Below are 22,619 nucleotides of genomic sequence, written 5' to 3'. Positions count from 1 at the left end.
CTCAACCGTTCTGGGTTAGTGAAGCTACCTCGAGTAAAGCTATCTCAGGGCAGTTGAAGTGAAGCTGTCTAGTGAAGGAGTTTTTGTATTTGATGGATCTAGTCCATTTGAGTCTCTTAAGGTTCTCGGGAAGTAAGAGTATTAAAAGAAGTTAGAATGGAGTGTACATTCAGTTAGTGTCATGGAGTGTGTGTTGCGTGTAGGTCTACATGAGGTTACTGAAATAAACATAGAGGTGTCAATGTTTACCTGGCTGTGTAGCAGTTGATGCATGAATTTTAACCTTGTTAGTTTGGATCTATTTTCAAGGCTAAAAAGACCTGCCTTCTTTAGTAATTCAGTCGGTGAATCTGAAGTTTTATATTTGTTAAATATAAACCTGATGACCTTTCTTTGGATCCGTTCAAGTTTATTAATGTTATGTTGAGTGCACAGGAACCATGCAATGTTAGCATATTCGAGAACTGGTCGGATAAAAGTTTTGTATGCTAAAAGCTTGATGTCAGGTGGCGCAAGCCGGAGGTGTCCTCTGAGGAAAAAGAGCTTTTTTAAGGCAGTTGATGTAATGGTGTTAATGTGAGAGTCTCATTTAAGATTGTGTGTAAGTAATAAAACGAGGTACTTGTGTCCTTGAACTCGACCTAGCTGTATGTTACTTGCTGTGTATGCGAACTCAGACATGTGTCTTTTTCTAGTAATTGTCAGGGCAGCTGATTTAATAACGTTAAGGGTCATTTGCCAGTCCTTACACCATTTAGAAACTGAGTGCAGGGCTTCGTTTAATGTTACGTGATCCTCGTACGATTTAATTTTTTATAAAGTATATAATCGTCAGTGAACAATCTAATTTTAACACCTATGTTGTATGGTAGATGATTCATAAAAATTAGGAAAAGAACTGGAGTCAGTACACATTCCTGAGGTACTTCAGATGTGACGCATGAAAGAGTGGATGCTTGATGGTGAATTTCTACAAACTGCAAACGGTTGGTAAGGCATTCTTGTATCCAAGTGATTATGGGTCCGTTATTCAAAATTGATTCAATTTTAGACAATGGGTTTACTGTGTGAGACCCGATCGAAAGCTGTTGAAAAATCTAGTAAAAGAAGGTCCACTTGTTTTTGGTTATCGATGAAAAGTGATATGTCGTGGATTAGCTCAACAAGCTGGGTGACAGTGAATAGACCTTTTTGGAAGCCGTGTTGGTAAGATGAAAAGATGCTTTCTTCAAGGTATGTGTTTATGCTTTTAAGCACTATCTGTTCAAGGAGTTTATTGACTGAGCTGGTTAGGGAGATGGGCCTGTAATTAGAGACTTTGGCTTTGTCAGCGGACTTCTGTACTGGAATGATTTTTGTGACTTTCCAGTCTTGTGGTAATCTACAGATTAATAATGATTTAAAAATTAAGCACAGGTATTTGGCTAACCATTTGGCATATCTTTTCAGGAATATATTATGTATATTGTCTGGCTCTTCCTATGCATGTGCTTGTGGAGAACACAAGCTGAAACTGGCTAAAAATGTGGAACAATCAGCCAATGAGGCATAATTCAGGAGGCATAAAGCACTTGCAACGATCAAAGAGAGAGAGAGAAACAATGCTGCGCCTGCTCTGCAAGCAAGAGTGCACTAAATACGTTCGACCCTTGGTCTCGTTAGACAACGAGGCCGCACTTGGGGCCCTGAAACACTTTTTGAAGTAACCATGGAATCAATTTACTGGAAGAGCTTATTGCCGCAAGACTCCGTCCAGTGAAAGGAGTTACAAAGATTTATTCTCTCTTCTCCTGTTCCGACGAAAGCGCTGGAAACTAAGCAGGGAGGGATAGCGGGAGCAAAGAAAAACATCATGCGCGCCTCGTGACCTTGATCATTGTTACGTTCTGCCACTCGTGTGTCAGGTGTGCAGCATAGACAAGCGGCACTGTATGTTATGCAACTATTTTTTCGGCTCTCTCTCCGTGCGGTCTCTGCGCTTATCTCCGGAGGGCGAAGGGCTACCTTCGAATGGCTCGTTCCGGGGGCGGCCAGCCGACAGCTGTCCGTAGTTGTGGTTACGTGACCTTGCTACTGCTTCCTCGAGGCAGGCTCGGGCTGAAGGTCACGGCGCGGTGACGCGCGGTCCGGAAGGGAGGGGATGACAGGCAAACATCTGTTGCTTCCCGTGACCGTCCGAGAGGACAATGGCGGCCGGTTCCCGATTATTTTTAACGATCGGCACTGCGGTTTCGTTTCGCTAAGTGCGGGAAGACGGCGCAAAAGCACAGGGCTACAACACCGATATCTAAGACGTGGTATGCGAATCCGCTGTCACTTCTCGTGTTCGGTGCAAGTGTGCCTGCGGACACGTGGCACAGAATATGTGAACAACTCTGCAATAATTCTGCGCAGCGAGAAATCGTTGGCAGCCTCTGAAGAAGAGGGAGAGAGCCATGATGAGAAAGAGCGCCAAGGCCTGCCGAAACTGTTAAAACACTGGTATTGAGATTAGGTCAGCCCTAAAAGCAGTGGCTTAAGTTGGCGGTAAGCAGACTGGCTAACAGAATGTTGAGGCGGACCAGCAGTGGTTGCCTCCCCTTTTTTTTAAATTGTTTACCACAAGGGAACAAATACTGGATGAAATTCGCTTTCTTTCAGTCTAGGCTGCAATCACTTGGCTGAAAGATCATAAGACTCCGTATGACGCAACTTTTGTCTGGGCCGTAACCCTTCAGTGGTTGATCAGTGAGACGGGGCTCTTTGTACGTAGTAACGGTGTTCTAGGTTCTAACTTGAAAGAGTTAAGTAGAACGGTAAGACGCTGTTTACATCTATGTTGTTGTCAGTGTGCTTCGGCAAGCTGTAAATATCTGTGTATATTTCGCAACAATATATATCTCCAAGTTTTCATTATCTCCAACTTGCCTCCTGCTTCATCAAGGCTGATAATTATCTCCTTAATGAGACTTTGATCTCCCCCAAGAAAAAAAAACAATTAACAAACAGCGGCTATCGCTCTTTCTTTCTTTTTTTTTTTTTTTTCGAATGTGCTGCTTTTTCAGTGTGATCGCGCGCGCACGTGTGGACAAGTCGCGGTGATCTCTGTAACGACCGAGCGCGCCATGTTAAAATCAGTCAATGGTTGATAGATGGGCTTTTTACGAGTAATTTTTGAGCTTCTTCCGTGATTTCTCGAGAGAAGAGAAAGCAATTTTAACTGACTTGGATAATTTATTGTGAATTCCAGGCCGCGTGCTGCGCTCTAATATTTAACTCGCGTGTTGTCGGGAACCTCTACTACAGATCGGCAGCATTTTCTGACCATGCTCAAAAAGTGTTGCAGGGCCCCTTTAAGAGAGGTCGCTTACAGAAATGACGAGCACATTCTTCCTTTGCTAACTACTTTCTGTTTTTTTTTATTTTTTCAAATACATAAGGAGTGGTTTTCAGGGCTAAAAGCTGCGTTCTGCAACTTGACAACTCTTTGAAACACGTACATGAGTTGTATCTCTAATGTTTAAAATAACTGCGTATATAAGAAAAAGTAAAACAAAAAGAGGACTCTTGCACTCGGCTGCTGACCCGCAGGTCGCGGGTTCGATTCCCGGCTGCATTTCCGATGGAGGCGGAAATGTTGTAGGCCCGTGTACTCAGATTTGGGTGCACGTTAAAGAACCCCAGGTGGTCAAAATTTCCGGAGCCCTCCACTACGGCGTCTCTCATAATCAAATGGTGGTTTTGGGACGTTAAACCCCACAAATCAATCAATCAAGAGGACTCTTGCAGCTGAATAACCCCCTCGAATGGCACACCCTGAGTGTGGTGGGGCGCATTGTCAAGGTCTTAACACCAGCTGGAAATATTAATTCCGGGGATCGCATGAAGTTGGGAATCCACAACACGTTCGAAGAAATTGTCGAAGCCCAAGAGTTTGCACAGTTTGTCAGACTGTCTGGCACCCCAGCGGGTAGAGCCATACTCGGCATGCTGGGACGAAACCCCACGGTTGTCGGTCCTGACGCTGTGAAGCTGCCCAGCGACGTAAGATCCAAGATCCAGATTGCGCGGATGCCGCGCAATATGCATCCAACCTACAACGAAGCACGAAGACGAGCCAGGGGTAAATCTCTGCTCGCCAGTGCCCGCTTGGACAAAGATCGAGCCTGCTTCGTCGATGCTGCTTCGTACATTCAAGAAGAAGCCTTCTCCTCAGTGGTCGTCGACTGTGATTGCAGAGTCATCAGCTGCGCTACCATCCGCACTTCTAGTTCCAGCGTTGCAGAGCAGGTTGCCATTGCTCTTGCATTGACGGACGGTGTACATGACACAATTTATTCAGACTCCAAGGCCGCTATCAAGGCCTTCCAGATGGGCATGGTGGCTCCCCAGGTCCTACAGATTATTCAAAAAGTCAAAGACCTCAAAAATCACTCATTGGTCTGGTTTCCTGCGCATCTTGGAACCATTGAGGGTGCCTCGCTCAATCCCAACGAGGAGGCGCACTCGGCTGCACGAGGTTTGACTGACCGTGTGCCGGGTAACGCGTCATCTCCTGGGCGACCTGAGCCTCTCTGCTCGTACAACGAGATATGCAAGCACCACTATCTGTCAAGAAGACTGCTGCCTCTACCACACTCCTCGCTATGCAGGGCCCAAGCTGTTACTCTCCGACTGCTACAAACTAACACTTACCCGAGCCCTGCGGCACTGCACACAATGTACCCTGAACGGTTTCCAAGCCCGGACTGCCCCCTGTGTGGTGGTTATGCGGACTTCGAACATGTACTGTGGGGCTGCGCCTCTGCCGGTCCCCCTTTCACCCAAGAGGAAATGAAGCGACTCATCAAGGCCCAGGACCAGACCTCTCAAATCCTGGCCGTCCAGAGGGCCCGCGCGAGGGCCGTCAGGTTTAACCTGATGGTCCCCGAGTGGGCCTAGCCAGGTGACGCTGAGTTTACTCGCGTCTATTGTGGACCAAATAAAGTTGTTTCACTCACTCACTCCGGGGATCGCAAGCTCTTTGGCGTTCTTTTGTTCTGCAAGCCACATCCATGAATAATGTGAAGAATGCAGCTGCTTACGCTCGCAAGCCGCATGCCGTGGAAGTAAAACTCTCTAGTGAAAATGAGTTCAGCACTATCCTTCGAATTCATAGAAGAATATTAACATGTTTAGAAAGTGAAACTGACAATATTACAGCATTTCGGCAAGTAAGCAGCTTTTCTAACGAATCTGTATGAATTCATTTGTGTCTTATAGTGTTACAAGCAAGTTGTTGTAAGTTTCCCTTTGTCTCTGGTGTGGCTTAATTGCTCTATTCTGGATTTTATTCAACACTTTTTCAGTGTGCAGTCTGCTGCAGATGCGCAGCCACAAATTTTTTTGAGGGGGGGGGGTACCACCTGAATTTCGGGAGGGGCACACCCTTAAAATGGCCATTCTTCGCTCTCAACGTCATGGCGGGAAAAAAATTTAGGGGGGGGGGGGCACGTGCTCGGTGTGCCACCCCCTCGGTACGCCCCTTGTATGCAGTGATTTCTCAGCTCAAGAAAACAGTCGTACAACCTTCAGTATGCACAGTACTTACATCGATATGTATGAGCTGTAAAATGGTGTATTGCTGTGTTCCGTATTGAAAGTCCCATTCAGGGAAAACACCCAGTATTTCTTTTCCCCGATTCCCAAGCAATGCTGAGCTATGTGCTTAATGGCAAAAGAATATTTCGAGAGACAACCTCATTACCAAAGAAAACTGTGCATCGACTGTCGTATGCAGCCGACACTTCCACGAGGAAAACTATGTGCCTGCGTGCCGTATCAGAAAAATTCCCGACTCTGCGCCTACCCTTTTCGAGGACCACCTTCGTACTAAAGGCGTTGATGACAGCCACTCCGGACGATCCGCAGATCTCATAGCCGCAAAATTCAAAGAATTCCCCTCGCCAATCATACCAACCAAATGACTGATGCAAATGTCAAGCCTTTCACCTACACGCACAAGCCGATTAGGAAGCATATTAGGTGGTGAACAAGATATTTGTTAAGTCCGGCAAAATATTCACTTGAAGGTGTTCAAATATAGTCAGTGCTTACGAGCAATAAATATTTATTTTCAGACCTCAGAATGTTTACACGTTTGATGGAGGAGTGCTTTACTCCTGGCTCTTGCATTTAAGCGCTTTTGGATAGACTTAAGCTCGATGCACATTGCGCATATAAGTCCAAATAAACTTTTTTACGTCTTCAATGGTTCGGCATTCTTCACGTGTTCAGATATGAGGTGCTGAGCTGCATGGTACATCAGATACTTTCAATGTCGAATAAGTGTGCAAAAATCTGCAGCTGATGTACAGGATGTGACATGCGAAACCCTCCACGGAAAAACATCTTGCACCATTTGAAGGGGTTTTACTGTGTCTGTAACTAACATCTTTACATCCAGGCACAAATGTATTTTGTCAATTCAAGGTGCCCATTTCAAGGAGTGCTTTCACTACACTCATGAAAAAAGAGGATAATAATTAAGCTGTCAGCTTGGAAACATTTACTTACATAAGCTTCACATACACGCACGTATACACATTAACTTAGCAAGGAAAATGCAACATATAGCTTACACAGTCATATACTGAAGAAGATATGGCATCCTGTTTTTTTTTTTTTAAATCTTAGTAGTTTAACATCAAGAAGTTCTATTATTATAGGGCACGAGGTACGTTACATGTACTTGTTCTTTTCTGTCTCCATGGGGGAGGGCCACTTTCAACTTTCGGCTCGTTATATAAGCGTACAAATGTGGTGAAAAAGAGGAAATGCACCCGGCTTCTGTGTCCCAGCATCGTTCCCCACGCTATCGTGCGCATAGGCCCAAAAGGTGGTGGTGGTAGTAAGAGTGGGTGGTGTCACACTCGATTCATCAAACCATCTTGAGATCGGCTAAAAGTACACCACAAAATGATAAAACTTCATAGATTACCGCCTTTAAATTACCCGAACCTACCTATGGCTAATTTTTTTGCGGTGTATTTTGGTAGATAAATCGTTTATCGAATTTACCGTCCCTATGAACAAACTCTTGATCTCCGTTGCCTACAACGTCCACCTGCGTCTTAGCTGGCACTGGTGGTAGTGGTTAGAACAGGAGAAAGGCAGCTAATTTCTGCAGCCCGGTCGGGAGCACGGCGCAGTGCCTCTGGCACTGCCCAGGGTTTCAGTGGGCTGACAGGAGGCGGCCCCACCCCCACGAGGCAGAAATGCACTTGCCCGCTTACTGTCACGGCCACTTGATCAAAACATGGTGATAAATTGATTGATTGATTTGTGGGGTTTAACGTCCCAAAACCACCATATGATTATGAGAGACGCCGTAGTGGAGGGCTCCGGAAATTTCGACCACCTGGGGTTCTTTAACGTGCACCCAAATCTGAGTACACGGGCCTACAACATTTCCGCCTCCATCGGAAATGCAGCCGCCACAGCCGGGATTTGATCCCGCGACACATGGTGATCAAAAGACATGGTGCGGCCTGCCGCGTGGAGAGGATACAGCGTCACCTAGGTATTCTGTGGCGTCACAAGCGTGCTCCGGGCTGCCCTAGAATTACGGTATGTTCAATCTGGAGAACATGATGCCCCTTAAAGCTAGGAAAGTAATGACACTCCTCTGCGCGCTCCTTCCCTCCTCGATTCTCCTCGCCCGCCTTCGGTGCGTGCTGCTGGCGGCACCATTTTTCGCTGCGGGCACGTATCTAGGACCGCTTGCGCGCCAGTGTAGAAACTTTTGAAAACGGGTGATAACAAGACGGAGAACACAGCAGTGAATGATCATCAGAACATAAGGTTCTTCCATTCAAGGACTCTGGTTCTTCCAAATCAAAGCCGTGTAAACGAGGCATGCTAATTTCAAAGGTGCTTTCTACTTTTATGATGCAGACGTTTTTTTTTTTTTCTGCAGCCTAACATTCTTCATGTTTGCAGCCGATATACTTTTGCTTGTGGCAACTACAATAGATGGGACAAAAAGCAGGCAGCAGCAACACTCACTATTCGAGGTTCGTGTCTCTGTCAGGGGGCTGCTTCCTGTGCCTCGCGGGAGATTTATGGGAAAATACTGTTCGAACTGCAATGGGCTTGAAAATTTTCCTTCACTTAAATAGTTATAAAATAAGCGGCTCAAATCAGTCTTCAGTGAAATGTAGCGTTCAAAAAACAGCTTATCGTTGAGGCACTACAATTTCGTTTTACAGAGATTCCCTGAATTACTACGTCGCAATCATGCTCGTAATTGACTGCAAAATCTTCGTGGTAAAAACAGATCCATTCTATAATGTACGTCGGATCGTGTTCACCAATATAAAGAGCTCATGAAACCGCAAAAACGCGCTTATGAAACACTCACCATCACACCAAGGATTTGCTCAAGTACGATAATTTCAACACCCCATGCACACCGCCTGTATCTGCGAGAAAAACCTAATAATACTCATCTCATAGTCATGCATGAATTGTTGAACTGAATGATTAAACTTTATTTGAAGTTCGGCAGTTTCCTTCGCGTGAGGTGGGGGAAGAGGGCGATGAACTCCTGTCTCTTCCCACCCTCCGTCGATTATGATGGCGGTGTCTAGGTGGCCGAAAAAATTTTAAAGAATTAAATGAAGCCGCAACGAAATCCTAGCTGGCGCTCTGCACTATCGTGGGCGTGCTTGCAGCTATTACTAAGGCGAGAACCTGAGATCTCTCAGCCATATAGTTTCTCAAAATTATCAGCAAACGTGAAATTAAAACCTCGGGCGTTCAGCGTCAGTGGCGTCTCGCATCCCCTGTCATTGGAGACGAGTGATACAAAAAATTATCACGAGATGACGCCATCATAGACGTCACAACGCATGACGTTCCAGGTTGCCAAAATAATTGGTTACTTCCCAGACGCCTACTGAGGTCGTAACAATATGATGTCACTGAGGCGTCATGTGACGTAACGTCTCATAATTAGAACGTCATCACATATCGTAAAACGGTCAAAGTTGTCCGATTGCGGACGGTATGTACCGCCAAAAGCTTTCGAAGGGTGGCGGGGAGCATCAATACATCAGCTGAGGAGAAAACGATGACTTTCGAATCCAGTGAGGTTTTTTTTACGGCCTGCATTTTTTTATACAAGTAAATGGAGCTCGTATAAAAAAAAAAGCTGGAAGGATAGCGCCTCTGCAGTGTACCGGCAAAATTCACCCCTTCCCCCCTATCCTTCCCTGACTTAACGCCTGCAGCTTTTCTTCGCACAGCAGGTCTGCCCGCGTCCTCGCACGCGTGAAAACAAAGTTATAGGATTACGATTACGGCCGCACCCTTTTGAAACAGGCGGTCAAGGACCCGATGATGCTGATCGGCAACCCGTCTGCGAGCTGCCGTCACAGAACACCTGGTTTCTGTATATACTACCTTTAGGCTTTAAGGTAGGTAACCTAAAGGTAGCATATAGTACTGAAAGCTTCCTCCGTGACCGAAAGTAACTCTAGCGGAGCGGGCCATGGTGCGTCGTATCCGCACCATGGCCCGGGAGCCCACCAAGCAGAGGTGGAAGAGCGATCGTATCTCTAAATTTGGATTTCATAATTAGGCCTCACCCAAACGGGTAAGGCCTCCCAAAAATTGGCCTATAGGCTCATTGGAGTGTCCCTCCCCACGGTAATCTTTAGTAAAAGGCGAAAGATTAGTGCGTAGAAATTGAGGAGAGACCTGAGCGATGACTGAGAAAGTGGCCATGCCGGCGCATGGGACTGTGTCCGACCACACGAGAAAGTCAAGGTTCGACATATGTTATTTGCTGAAATTCAACCCTGTATGTTTTATCGATCTAAACGAACAATTGTGGATGTGTTTATTGAAGCAATGGGAGCAGTTCTCTTAATAAATGTACGTCAATATCTGTTTTATTCATCTGTTTTATTTTATTATCGTTGGTGTCCATCCTTCCTCCGTGGTGTCCATCATGTTCCGCTCATCCGACACGCTCTGGTTACTTGGGAATAATTTTATTACTTGCGGTGAGCAAGCGTACAGTAAAATAAGCAAGAAGTAAGCAAGCAAAAAAAAAAAAACTGCTTATTTGCGGTCATTGGCCGTTTGCAGACACATGGCCTTGGCGTGATTTCTCCGGAGATCATTTTTTGTGTCTTGGTTTTCTTTCGTTTTGAAATCAACATGGCGGCGCCCATAGTGTGCGAATGGGTGTAGTTGGTTTACGCCGAACGGCATGGTTCTGTTTGGCGTGAGATAATCTCCTTGTATCACCATGCTTGCCTTTCGCTCTGCGTACGACTGTACGAGCACTGACGGACCAGACGATGTAAGTAGCGTTTCACAGCGTCCCTAGATAGAAAAATGCTGCTCAGTGGATCGCTGCTACGAAAGGGAGTACGGTATTTCAAGCACTGTTCTATACTTGAACTATTTTAATAATAGTGACTGCTGCCAAAGTTTATTGCTAATGTGTACAAAGAGAATTCCGGTGGAATCTATTCGACTGAGGCCAGGTGTGTGGCCGTCCGTCTTATTTTACGAACGAAACGAATCGCAGGAATCGACAGCAGCACTCTCGAAGAGATTAATGTTTGAGCGTATTATGATTCAACTCTGTGAAACGGGATAATTCGCGATGCTCTTGCTTGCGGCACAAAAGTGACAGGTACACACCCCAGCGTCTTAAGCATCGACCGCTCGCAGCACCAGCGCCTATTTGCTGTACCTTCACGATTCTCCACCTGTAGTGGTTTCGCCACAGAACACCTATATGTTTCGCGTGATTACGTTATAAACTCGTCTGCTCCAAGAGAATTTCCCTAAGCAGATCTCTGTTCAAGAAGCACCAACTTCATTTTCAAATTTATAAACTTTCATACGGTAAGATTCTCACAGAAACAATGAAAAAGAAACATGTAATATACAAATTAGTTCCTGCATGAAGCATTGGTGGCGCAGCGTGTGCATTATGCGAGCCGGTGGGTGTGGGGGAGAGGGGGGTGCATTGCGCACTTGCAAAGTACTTCGCTCAGGGGACATGCTGTAAGTCGACGTGGTTCTTGAACAGCAGCAGTGCCAAGTTTGGCTGACATTACTAGTTTAAGAAGAAGATTTGTCGCTGCTTCAAATGTTTTGCCAATGAAAGGACTTTAGCCATTATAGTAAAATACTAGTATTTTGCCATAATCGGGAAATATAAAAAAATTTCAAAACAATTGAGAGTAGCGCACTAAGACAGGACCACTGAAAAGAACAGACGTGCGCACGGCAGAGCTTGTTGGTTCCTTTCTGTGGTCCTGTCTCATTGTGCTACTCATGACGGTTTTTATGTCCAAACACCAATTCGCTAATCAGTCCGCTCTTTTTTTACCAGAATTACCTGCTGTGCTGTTAGCGAGGGGAAAATTTCTTAATCCTACAGCGCTGTGTTGAGGACCTTTGCAAGATGAAGGCAGTGGAGTATTTGCATGGGTGTGTTTGAGCACAGCACCAGACACTGGTTGACCTGCATTTACGGTGCGTAGGTCGCCCTTAACCATGAGCCCATGGATGTGTCTGCCAACTTATTCCAGTTGCATTGTTTCCACTTTGGACTAGCTTGTTAAGCTTATGCTAAAAACTTTCTCCCCAGGAGACACTGAGGGTGTCTATAGTTAGATACAACTTTAGAAGGTTGTGGCATTCCCACTGCAAATGCGGATGCACACAAGCCTGCACTAACTGGCGCCCACCCCAGAAACATGTCATGAGCCAGTCAGTCCGCCTTTGGAGAACACTGCCGCTATGGTGTACTAGAAGGGGACAGTGGGCTCACTCTCCAGCAAAGGGTATGCGGAGGGGTGGCCCCACAAACGGCACACGTTTGTGCTTCTCTGTTTACCCGAACGGTGGCACTGGCATCGTTATCAATGAAACAAGTTTGGGAGCGACGTTGCAGCTGAGCCGGTCAACTTCTGCAAAGCAGCAGAGTTCGAGCCACGTTGTGTTGCTGTGGACATTCTTGCGCCGAGTTTTTGCCATCAGCTTTGAGCCTTACACATCACGCTAGACGTCGGTATGCTTTTCAGTGCCTGAGCCATGCCGTGACAATGGCAAAACCACTGTTATGCGCCTGGGTGCCAAACAGGCTATATGTTCGTAAAGAGTGCACCAGAGGTGTCGTTGTTTGGTGTCCCGAAGGATGAAAACAGGCGTAAAGAATGATAGAAGAATCTGCACGGTGTGGACAATCCCCTAAGAAACACCAGCGCAGTTTGCGAACTCTATTTCAAACCGCGTTATGTGCTGAGGGGCTATGTGCATATTATCGATAGAAAGGAAGTACGGTACCTCGTGGAAGACCCATTTCATGCGCCGATGCTGTGCTGACTTTTCTTCGAAATCTGCCATCTTACCTAAGTAAAAAGGCAACCCGATAGAGGATCGTTCGTAAAAGGAACATGAAGCGATCGGAATCTTTGCAAGGTAAATTAATGCCAGCATTCTGTTTTACCGACAATGCGGTGTCTGGGCCGTGTGCTCACACCGACGGCGCTGTTTATACAGGCTGCAAAGAATATCCATGAGCATCTGCATCTTCATCATCTGATCTTATGAATCGGTTTTATTTTAACTTGAAAGTGTGTTCGCTGTATACGGGAGAAAACACAGTTTCCCTGGTCATGCCGGCACCGTATACTGCAAGCAAGTCCGTGTTGACCACTAATGCAGAAGTACTCTCCGAGAAGGTGGTAATGTTTTGAGAGTCGCAATGTGCCACATTCTGCAAAGTGCTTGCTAGAGGCGTATTGACAAAGGAAGTGCCAGTGCACAGCAAAACGGAGGCTGAGGACGAGCTGAGAAAGACTGACCGGTTGCAACTATGTGGGGGTGAAATGAGCCGCAGTGAATATAATGAAGCTCTCTTCACAACCAAGCTCATTCTACAACCGAAGCAGGACAAAAAAATATTTAAGTGCTACAATTTCACTTCATAACAACGGTGCAAACTCTGGCGGCATGCCTACATGTTAAAACCTTTCTAGGAAGTGAACGTGCAATGTTTTCTACTTATGTCATGGAAGGGCAGGCATAATCTTGTTACAAAATCATTTTACATTCGGTTTACACAGTGTGAACCGTGCATTTGGTCACTATCAAACCATATACTTTGTAGGATACATTATCCTTCTCGTTGAGGTGTTATATTCGGGAAAACACAATGGGGCCTGAACAAATATAGTGCTTGTGAGAAATATTAAAAGAAAAAAAGTGCACCTGCCACCCCAAAAAAACACACACACACTGAAAAAGCATTAACTGCATCGCACTAGAAATAAGAAAGAACAGGCTGTACAGGCTGCCGTCGGACTGATTTTCAGGAAGCAGTATCGCAAAAGAAAAGAGAAACACTACGAACCAAGAGCAACATACGCCCTCAATATTGTAACGCGGACTGAAAGAGCGAGGAAGAAGAGATCGGACGTTCTTGGGCGATGGTGATTCGGCAGTGACGGTAGAGCGCTGACATTTTTCAGTGTAAATAAACCCATCACATCCGTAACAGCTTTGGTGGAGGTGCTGGGTAACTTGCCATCCCGGACCCCGCAGCAGAAGTTCTTCGAAGAAGCAGATGCTTAGCTGGCCTACCCCCGGACAACATCAGCATGAACTACGACACAGCAATCCCATTGACGTACTACGCTGCTGCGTCCACCAGTGCCATCGACACGGCACAAGGGGGCCGTCGACCTCGACAACCAGACTACTGGGCACCTGAGCCACGAATTTTCTCTGGTAAAACTGACGAAGACGTCGACGCTTGGCTAAAACGCTTTGACAGAGTGAGCCGCTATTACGAATGGGGCGCACCGGCAAAGCTCGAGAACGTAGTATTCTTCCTTGCCGGGACAGCCTTGCTTTGGTTTGAGAACCTTGAACATGTCCTCCCCACTTGGGATATATTTGTAAAGGAACTGAAGGCCTGCTTTGGGGGCAGGAGTTCCATGAAAAAGAAAGCTGAGCAAATGCTGTCACGTAGGGCTCAGTTGCCCGGCAAGACGTGCACAACCTACATTGAAGAAGTATTAAAGCTTTGCGGGATTGTCAACGCAAATATGTCTGACGAAGACAAAGTCGGTCATTTGTTAAAAGGCATCGCCGAGGACGTGTACAATTTTTTATAACAAAAGAAAACTTGAACACTCCTTCGATTTTCAGGCAGCAGTGTCGCAGTGTCGCACATTCGAGGTGTTGAAGACCCGGAGAATTCTACCCAAGTTCGGGCGCTTAGACAATGTTCCCACTGTCGCAAGTGTGGACGTCGCCACCTGCGAAGACATTCCCTTCCTCGTACGTTGGGTAGTTCGAGAAGAGCTCGTACGACTTCAAGCAGGTGACGTTCACCACCAATGCTCGTTCGCCGCGTGCCCCGAACCACCTCCCTACTGGATGCGAGAGTGCCACGTCGAAAACCGACCACGCACAGAAACTGCAGATTTTACCCCGCGGCTTCCGTTTTCCCAGACTGGTCGTGGCCACCACCGGATGTCATCATCTCGACGTGCCGCTGCGGACCTCCGACAGTCGTCAACCAGGCCTCTACCAGAAGATTACTATGCGTCATCACAAAATGTTCCTGCGGAGCACGACTCGTCTCCGCGTAGTTCTGCCACCTCTGCTCCTGCTAATGTAAGCCGACAAGTCCCCGTTTGCTACACATGCGGTCTCCCAGGGCATATTTCGCGCTTCTGTCCCAGACGGCCACCTGCACCGCCACGTTTTTCGACGTATCGGGTTTGTATGTACGAAACGCCTGCGCCGCCACGTTTTTCGACGCACCCGCCTCGTATGCACAAAACCTGGACCTCTCACCCGGCCGACCACCGTCCCCAACAGCAATGGCCTAACGAATTTCGCAGTGAGTCCCCCGCCTCTGAGCGAAGCCTGACGCCGCCTCCGACACTGTCCCGCCGGTCGCCATCTCCGCGTCGTTGGTCACCTTCCCCGCATCAGCTGGGAAACTAACTGGTGTGACCGATGGAGGTGCGGTCGCGAGACTGTCAGTTTTCCTTCTGCTGTGATGTTGATGAACAAAGTGCGTGTGTGTATAGACGGTGTAGATACTCTTGCTCTTGTAACACTGGTACTGCTGTTTCGGTTATGAGCCTTCGTTCCAAACATCGTTTCTTGGGTCACAAAGTTATGTTCGCGTGGAATCGTAAAGAAACTTTTCGTGGAGTTGGAGGCGAAGCGTTAAGTCCTGTTGGTATTTGTTCAGTTGTACTCACGATTGGTGGACAAAATTTCCGAGTTGAATTCACTGTGCTGGCTCGCGCACCTCATAGACGTCATTTTAGAGATAGAGCTGCTTCATGAATGCGGCGCTACGCTTGATTGTGGAACTGGAGAGATTCTTCTACAAAGTACGTTGCCCCCTGCAATAATTGACGATTTTGCGACTCTGTCCATCGATGCTCTTTCGTTGTCTGAAGATGCTACGATACCTGGTCGGACAGCAGTGTTTGTACCCGTATGCTCTTCTCATGTCCGCTCAGGACCCTGCACTGGACTTGTGGAGCCTGATCATGCAAACGCCATCAAGAAGAATGTGCTGGTCCCACGGTCTGTCCTTACAGCCATCGACGGACATGCTTGCTTGTGGGCGCTCAACGCAGCCTCAGAGCCTGTTGTTCTACTAGCCGGATTCAAACTGGGAACGTTCAAGGAGCAGGCCACAATTGACGTCAGAATGGTCTCGGAGTCTCCAGCCATGAGTCAGACTGCGCCCAACTACTCAGCCGAGATTAAGCGTATGATCAATAAGTCGTTGCCTTCTTCCGAGCAGAATGTCCTTGAGGAGATACTTACACGCTACGCGGGAGTCTTTGATTTTGCTCAAAACAAGCGTTGTTCCATGTTGTCTGAATCCCGTATGTACCACCGCATCAACACGGGAGATGCTACACCGATACGCCAGAAACCCTATCGCGTATCCCCGTCAGAGAGGCAAGTGATCGCCGATCAGGTCAACGACATGCTGCAGAAAGGCGTTATTCAAGAGTCAAGCAGTCTGGGCAGCTCCTGTTATACTGATAAAAAAGAAAGATAGCTCTTGGCAATTTTGTGTAGACTACCACCGTCTTAACGCCATCACAAAGAAAGACGTGTATCCGCTACCATGCATCGACGATGCTGTTGATTGTCTGCACTCGGCTGCATACTTTTCGTCCATCGACCTAAGGTCTGGATACTGGCAAATATCAATGCATCCGTCTGACAAAGAGAAGACTGCTTTTGTCACGCCTGATGGGTTATTTGAATTCAATGTTATGCCGTTTGGCTTATGCAGTGCCCCAGCTACCTTCGAGCGATTCATGGACTCCATCCTTTGCAGTGTCAAATGAGAGATATGTATGTGTTATCTCGATGATGTAATTATTTTTGGCAAGACATTCCAAGAGCACAACCATCGGCTTAGCGTTGTTCTAGATTGCGTCAAACAAGCTGGTCTCGTTTTAAACGCAAAGAAGTGTCATTTTGGTGAGCGTCAAGCCCTTGTGCTTGGATATCTAGTCGACAGGGACGGTATACGACCAGACCCGCACAAAATCAGTGCTGTCTGGGACTTCAAGCAACCGACGTCTGTGAAGGATCTCCGTAGCTTCGTGGGCCTGTGTTCTTATTTTCGTCAGTTTATCAAAGACTTCGCCCAGCTTGCTCATCCCCTGACAGAGTTGCTCTGCAAAAACGCCCCATTCCGATGGACTGTTGAGTGTGAGGCTGCTTTCGAGCAGCTGAAGTATTTGCTTACTTTCGGGCCCCTCTTGCGTCATTTCGACCCAGAGGCACTCACGGAACTGCATACAGACTCTAGTAGTATCGGTGTTGGTGCCGTGCTAGTTCAATATCACGACAGCCGCCAGCACGTCGTGGCGTGTGCAAGTCGTACTTTGACTAAGGCGGAGAGGAATTATACGGTCACCGAACTGGAATGTCTTGCAGTTGTTTTCGCCGTCCAAAAGTTCAGACCTTATTTGTACGGCCGGCAGTTCAAGATCGTCACAGATCATCATTCGCTTTGTTGGCTTGTCGGACTACGTGACCCAGCTGGTCGGTTGGCTCGCTGGGCCTTACGGCTTCAAGAATATAATTATTCTGTGACCTACAAGAGCGGTCGATGTCATGCAGATGCCGACTGCTTATCTCATCTTCCATCTCCGACTGTGGATGCTGATGATGATTATTTAGACAACTGCCTGGCCGCAATCTCATCCAACTTCCCAAATTTGGACGTCTTACGTCACGAGCAACAGCATGACCCTTCCCTGAAACCAATGATTGATGTGGCTCGTAGCTCTAAACACGCCACGCCATTCGTGATTCATGACGCCCTACTATATCGCAAGAATTACTCCAGTCATGGTTCCACACTACTCCTCGTCGTGCCAAAATGCCTGCGTCTTGCGGTATTCCAAGCCATGCACGATGACATCACGTCTGGGCACCTTGGATTTGCCTGAACGCTTCACCGTATCTGACGTCTTTACTGGCCTCGACTCTGGAAGACCACCAAGCACTACGTCGCAAGTTGTGATGTTTGCCAACGCCACAAACAACCTACCGTTGGCCGGCCCACTGCAGCCGGTTAAGCCACCGACATCACCATTAGAAAAAGTCGGCATAGATTTACTGGGCCCTTTCCCCAAGTCTACCACCGGCCGCCGCTGGATTATTGTGTGCGTAGATTACCTGACGCGGTATACTGAAACGATGGCGGTTGCTTCAGCCACATCATCTGATGTGTCATGGTTTCTTCTACACTCGATCATACTTCGTCACGGGGCCCCTCGTGTGGTGATAAGTGATCGCGGCCGACAGTTTACCGCTGACGTCGAAAAGTTGCTATGGCTTTGTTGGTGTCAGTATTGCCATTCCACGCCATACCACCCTCAGACCAACGGCCTCACTGAGTGCACCAATCGTATCATCATCAACATGCTTTCAATCTACGTCGCAGCGGATAGAACTGGGATGCCGTATTACCTTTTGTTACATACACCTTTAATACCGCGAAACACGAAGTCACGGGTTATACGTCTTTTTTTCTTCTCTATGCTCGCCATTCCCAAAGTTTCCTTGACACCATACTTTCTTTTTCGACAAACGAAAACGCTAGTGTCGCGCAGACTTTGTGTCGCGCCGAAGAAGCTCGTCGACTTGCTCGGCTCCGAACTCTTTCCGCCAATGCTCGTGCGAAAGGCCGTTACGACGCAAAACACCCGCCCGTGAATTTCGCTACAGGTGATTTGGTCTGGCTGTGGATGCCCGTTCGAAAAAAGGGACTTTGCCAGAAGTTTCTTTTTAAGTACTCAGGACCATTCGTCATTACTCAGTGCCTAAGTGACATCACTTACGCTGTTGCGAAAGTGACAGCTGAGAACCGGCGTTCGCGCAAGATGCAAATTGTGCACATTGCCCGATTGAAGCCTTACAACAACGAATCGCTTTTACTCGCTTGGTGAGCTTCGTCTGGCCCGGAGGGAAATGTAACGCGGACTGAAAGAGCGAGGAAGAAGAAGAGATCGGACGCTCACGAGCAATGGTGATTCGACAGTGACGGTAGAGTGCTGACATTTTTCAGTCTAAATAAACCCATCACATCCGTAACAATATAGTCAGAGGGCAGTTGAAACATGCAAGTTTATTACAAATATCGAAGAAATGCATGTTTCAACTCTTACGAGCGAGCGTCGGCGAGCAGCTTCTGCAGGGGAGTCTTTCATTGAAAATGCCTGTGGGACAACTTCCTCTATGTGACGCCAAATGCGGCGTAGGTGGGGCGGAGTAAGCCCACTGCCCTCTTCTAGTGCACTGTACTGCCGGGTGCATGAGCAGATCTATTTCTTTAGTCATGGAACCACTTGGCTGCCACGCTTTCGTTGTCTAGGTGCCTTGGTGCCTTGTATCTGGCTATACACTCTGTTAGGGACCTATAAGGGGCACCTTGAAAGGCGCGCGCAGCGCCACTTGTGGTGCAGCGGGCACGCAACGTTGAGAATCTTAGCAGACAGAAGCTTTTCATTGCTTAAAAAGCTATGGTGAAACAAGCACCCATGTCCGGCCCGTTAGTGCGTGCTGCGAGCAGGGTTTAAAAATATCTTAGGGGTACATTCTTTCACGAAGCTACAATGAATAAATGGGAGAACCAGCATGTGAGTGGCAACATTTTCTACGTTAATGAGCACCTTGCTGCCCGTACTCAGTACTGACGACTAAATGCGTGCGTCAGGTGTGCGTAATGAAAGATGCTTACTTCATAACTGTTGCCGTAAGCTGTCATTCTTTCACACTTAGAATATAATTGGTGCATGCCCACTACCCATGCACTTACAATATACTTAGAGCATTTAGAAATATTAATGGCTCCGTGGCCGCTCGCTGTGAAAATAATATGGTGAGTGGCCGGCGGCATCTTTGTTTGTTACGGCTTCGTCCACAGTGATTTTCAGCCATAGAGTCTCGCGAAGTGCTTTGCTTGAAATAGTCACAGCATTATTATCGCTCATCATGATCATAGTCTTTACCTCATTGCTCGCATAGCTCTTGCTAAGAGCTTGGAGCATGGGCACGTTGTGCCGTAGGTCCACGCCTACGGCGCTGGATTCCATCCATCAACCTAGGGTTCAGCAGCCGTAGCCACTAGACCACCGTGGCGGGTATTATAACAAAAGTAATATACTGACTAGACCATGTGAGAGGCACCATGCCATTCAATTTGTGAAATGCAACAGAGCGTAGTTCGATATTTATTGCCAATATCTTGCCGTCACATGTATATGAAACAATTGGGACGTGCATAAATGTTCCCAGAGCGCCATTCTTCCTTAAAGGGACACTAAAGAGCACAACTGTTTTTTGCGTATTAGTGAAGTGCAAGTTCACGATCTCAAAAATACCACTCTTACCACGACACGGCACTGAGTAAGCGAGAAAATGCATGAGAAGAAAACACGGGTGGCAACACTACCTTGAGATCCCAACATCAAACATCATGACATAGCAAATATCGAAGGTGTCTACTGTGTCCTACACACCTTCGAATAGATAAAAATGAAGTACAATATAATCTGTGGGTGCCATAGACCTAGCAATCAGAGTTTCAAAACATTTCATGGAGCCAATGGCACTGGGTCCTACGTACCTTCCAATCGATGAAAATGAAGTACAATAAATCTGTGGGTGCCATAGACCTAGCAATCGGAGTTTCAGAAAATTTCATGGAGCTAATGACATGAAAATACCGAAAATGCATTTTGAAATTTGATACATCACATACGGAGATTTTGGCATGAAAATTAGAAATGACACTTCAACCTTGATTTTCTCTGCTAATAGTTAACGAATGATAGTGATACATATGGTGTTAGAGTTCTGAGAGTGCAGTTTGGAAATCTAAACTATGTCATTGTTCCTCTTTAGCGTCCCTATAAAATTTTGACCATATATAGCCATCCGTTTCTTCATTGTGCAGAGCAGAAATGTGCTCGTTCTTCTGGTGACAAAATTCAGCTTTTCTGCACTACAATCAAACAGCTAGAGAGGCAGCCGAATCTTCTTTATCACAAGGTTGGGATGTAAGTGCGCAAGCCACCTGTCTTTATCCTTGTTGCATAAAAAGCTAGGTTCGCTGGTTTCAGGGCTGTGAGCGGAGACAGATTATTTTTCGCTTTTGGACGCGGTCACTGCTCACACTCATCACACTCATGTGTCGTCTTTCTGAAAAATAAATGTCATTTGAAAGTTAGTGCTTGTAGCATCTTTCTGGCCTTTATCACCATTCTTTTTTTTTTTTGCTATTAGGCAATGCATTCATAGCAACTTGCTTGACTATCCTTACTACTGTAGCTGCTCAGAATGTTTCAAGAAACTCGGGTGGCCTTAACTACACTGACAGGTATTTGGCCCCTGTATGAAGTGAAGTTCTGCTCTAGTACTATAGATATCCAATATGACTTTTAACTTGAACCAGAACTATGGAGTTCCATCATTAAATCTTTTTAGCAAAATTTGAAAATTCGAAAGTGGTCTACCGGATATGATTGAAAGAGAAGCAAAGAGCTTGTTGGAACTGCAAGACGAATGAAGTACAGTGTCAGAGAAAGCTAATGCCGAAAGATTACATCATGGGGTTAATCAGTGGTCTCACCTGTTTTTTTTAGAAAACGAGAAATATTCAACCTAGTAATTGCCAGTAGTTCCTGTTTTGTTGTGTATGTACAAGTAGCTCAGATTTCCATACACTGACCCATTGTCTTCAACAGCTCCTCTCGGGAGACTCAACAGTCAGGCACACGCCAAGTCATTGTAGCGAAACAGATCATGTACGAGGGTTTTCATTGCTTTTATTGGCAATGATTTGTAGCCTTGTCGCTCGCAGCAACACTATCCCAATTATTTCAGGAGGACCTCGCAGTAGAGCCAGTACATGAAGGAGAAACGAGCCTGCATCGCAAGGCGTGGAAAGCTGCAGAAACATCACCAGCGACACCATGTGAGCTAGGCAATGCAGCAGACAAATCTGTTCAAGTGCAACTACTTACCTGTCACGAAGCATCACAAGCAGATGTAAAGAAAATTCTTTCAACAAGCACTACGCAAACAGAGCCTCAAGCTGTTTCTTCAGGTAAGTGTCCGTATTCATTGTAAAATTAGCAAAAAAAGCTAGCCACTGGAGCGTCTGGGAAATGGTAGTAAACAGTGGAGCTGGCAAGCAAGCACCACTACTTGGCGAACGCAGATCATGGTGAAATTTGTGGTGTCGACAGTAGTAGTAGTAGTGCTTATTGTAGGAATGGTGCCTAATGGTGCCCAATAGGGAGCACGGTGCAGCGTGAGGGAAGAAAAGAAAGTGAGAAATCAAAGAGATAGCAGAAGAAAGAAAGATAGTACAAACTTAGAAGGATAAGCAGCCGAGGTCTCGTTCATTTATGGGAGAGAGCAAAGGGGAAGTGAGTGACCAGCAAGTTGCGGGCGCTTAACGGTAGGCAGCGATTCCAGTCACCCCCAGAAGCTCCAACAGGCTGTGAAGAGCCCGGAGGTTGGGAGGCGAAGGGAACAGGAAGTGGTTGGGAGTGGTTGCAGGGAGGCCCTGTAGGCCGTGGTGAGCCTGGAGGGTTCCTGCGTCAATGATGAGGAATCGCAGAGAAGGTGTTCAAATGTCTCAGAGTCACCGCAAGGTTCGCAGGCTTGTGAGGGGAGCGGCCCTTGGCGTACAAGCGTGCCACTGTTCACCAGTGTGCAAACAAGGCATAGTGGCACGCTCCCACTTAGTGACGCCACCGTCGGGGAGAGGCTTCGGACCCTTGCCATTTGCTACTCTGGCATCTGGATGGGGGTTTGTGAGCAGCTGCTTCAGCTGGTGCCTCGAAAGATCAGAGGCAACAACTGCTCGTGTGAGCAACACATTAGGGTGGTGTTGCTTACACAAAGAAGAAAGTCAAAGTATTGCTGGTTTGTCTCTCTGTTGCATTCAACTGTGTGTGCTACAAATTTCACCATGAGCTGCTTAACCCGCTTTCTCACATATTCCTTTCCTTTCTCCTCACTATTACGTCAGTAATTCCTCACCTCACTTT

The 22,619-nt window shown here is 46.8% G+C and overlaps 1 protein-coding gene and 1 non-coding gene across 3 annotated transcripts in view; one reads left to right on the top strand and one right to left on the bottom strand.

Annotated features, from left to right (window-relative positions):
• Window positions 1-22,619, top strand: part of LOC119167534 (uncharacterized) — a 66,993-nt gene that overhangs the window by 28,426 nt on the left and 15,948 nt on the right. Inside the window, exons 1-2 of one of the 2 annotated variants that reach the window (XM_075890513.1) lie at window positions 10,020-10,330; window positions 21,445-21,667. In XM_075890513.1, the coding sequence (XP_075746628.1) occupies window positions 10,277-10,330; window positions 21,445-21,667 (277 nt within the window). In that variant the 5' untranslated portion in view covers window positions 10,020-10,276. Of the gene's footprint in view, window positions 1-10,019; window positions 10,331-21,444; window positions 21,668-22,619 lie in introns of those variants that run through there. The other variant, XM_075890514.1, reaches the window with a different exon arrangement.
• On the bottom strand, window positions 9,603-9,728 carry LOC119168794 (U5 spliceosomal RNA). Its single transcript, XR_005109484.2, has one exon. It is a non-coding gene; the product is annotated as a U5 spliceosomal RNA (small nuclear RNA).

The sequence above is a fragment of the Rhipicephalus microplus genome, chromosome 3 (genome assembly GCF_043290135.1).
Source record: "Rhipicephalus microplus isolate Deutch F79 chromosome 3, USDA_Rmic, whole genome shotgun sequence".
NCBI lineage: Eukaryota > Metazoa > Arthropoda > Arachnida > Ixodida > Ixodidae > Rhipicephalus > Rhipicephalus microplus.
This window is presented reverse-complemented; position numbering and strand designations above follow the sequence as displayed.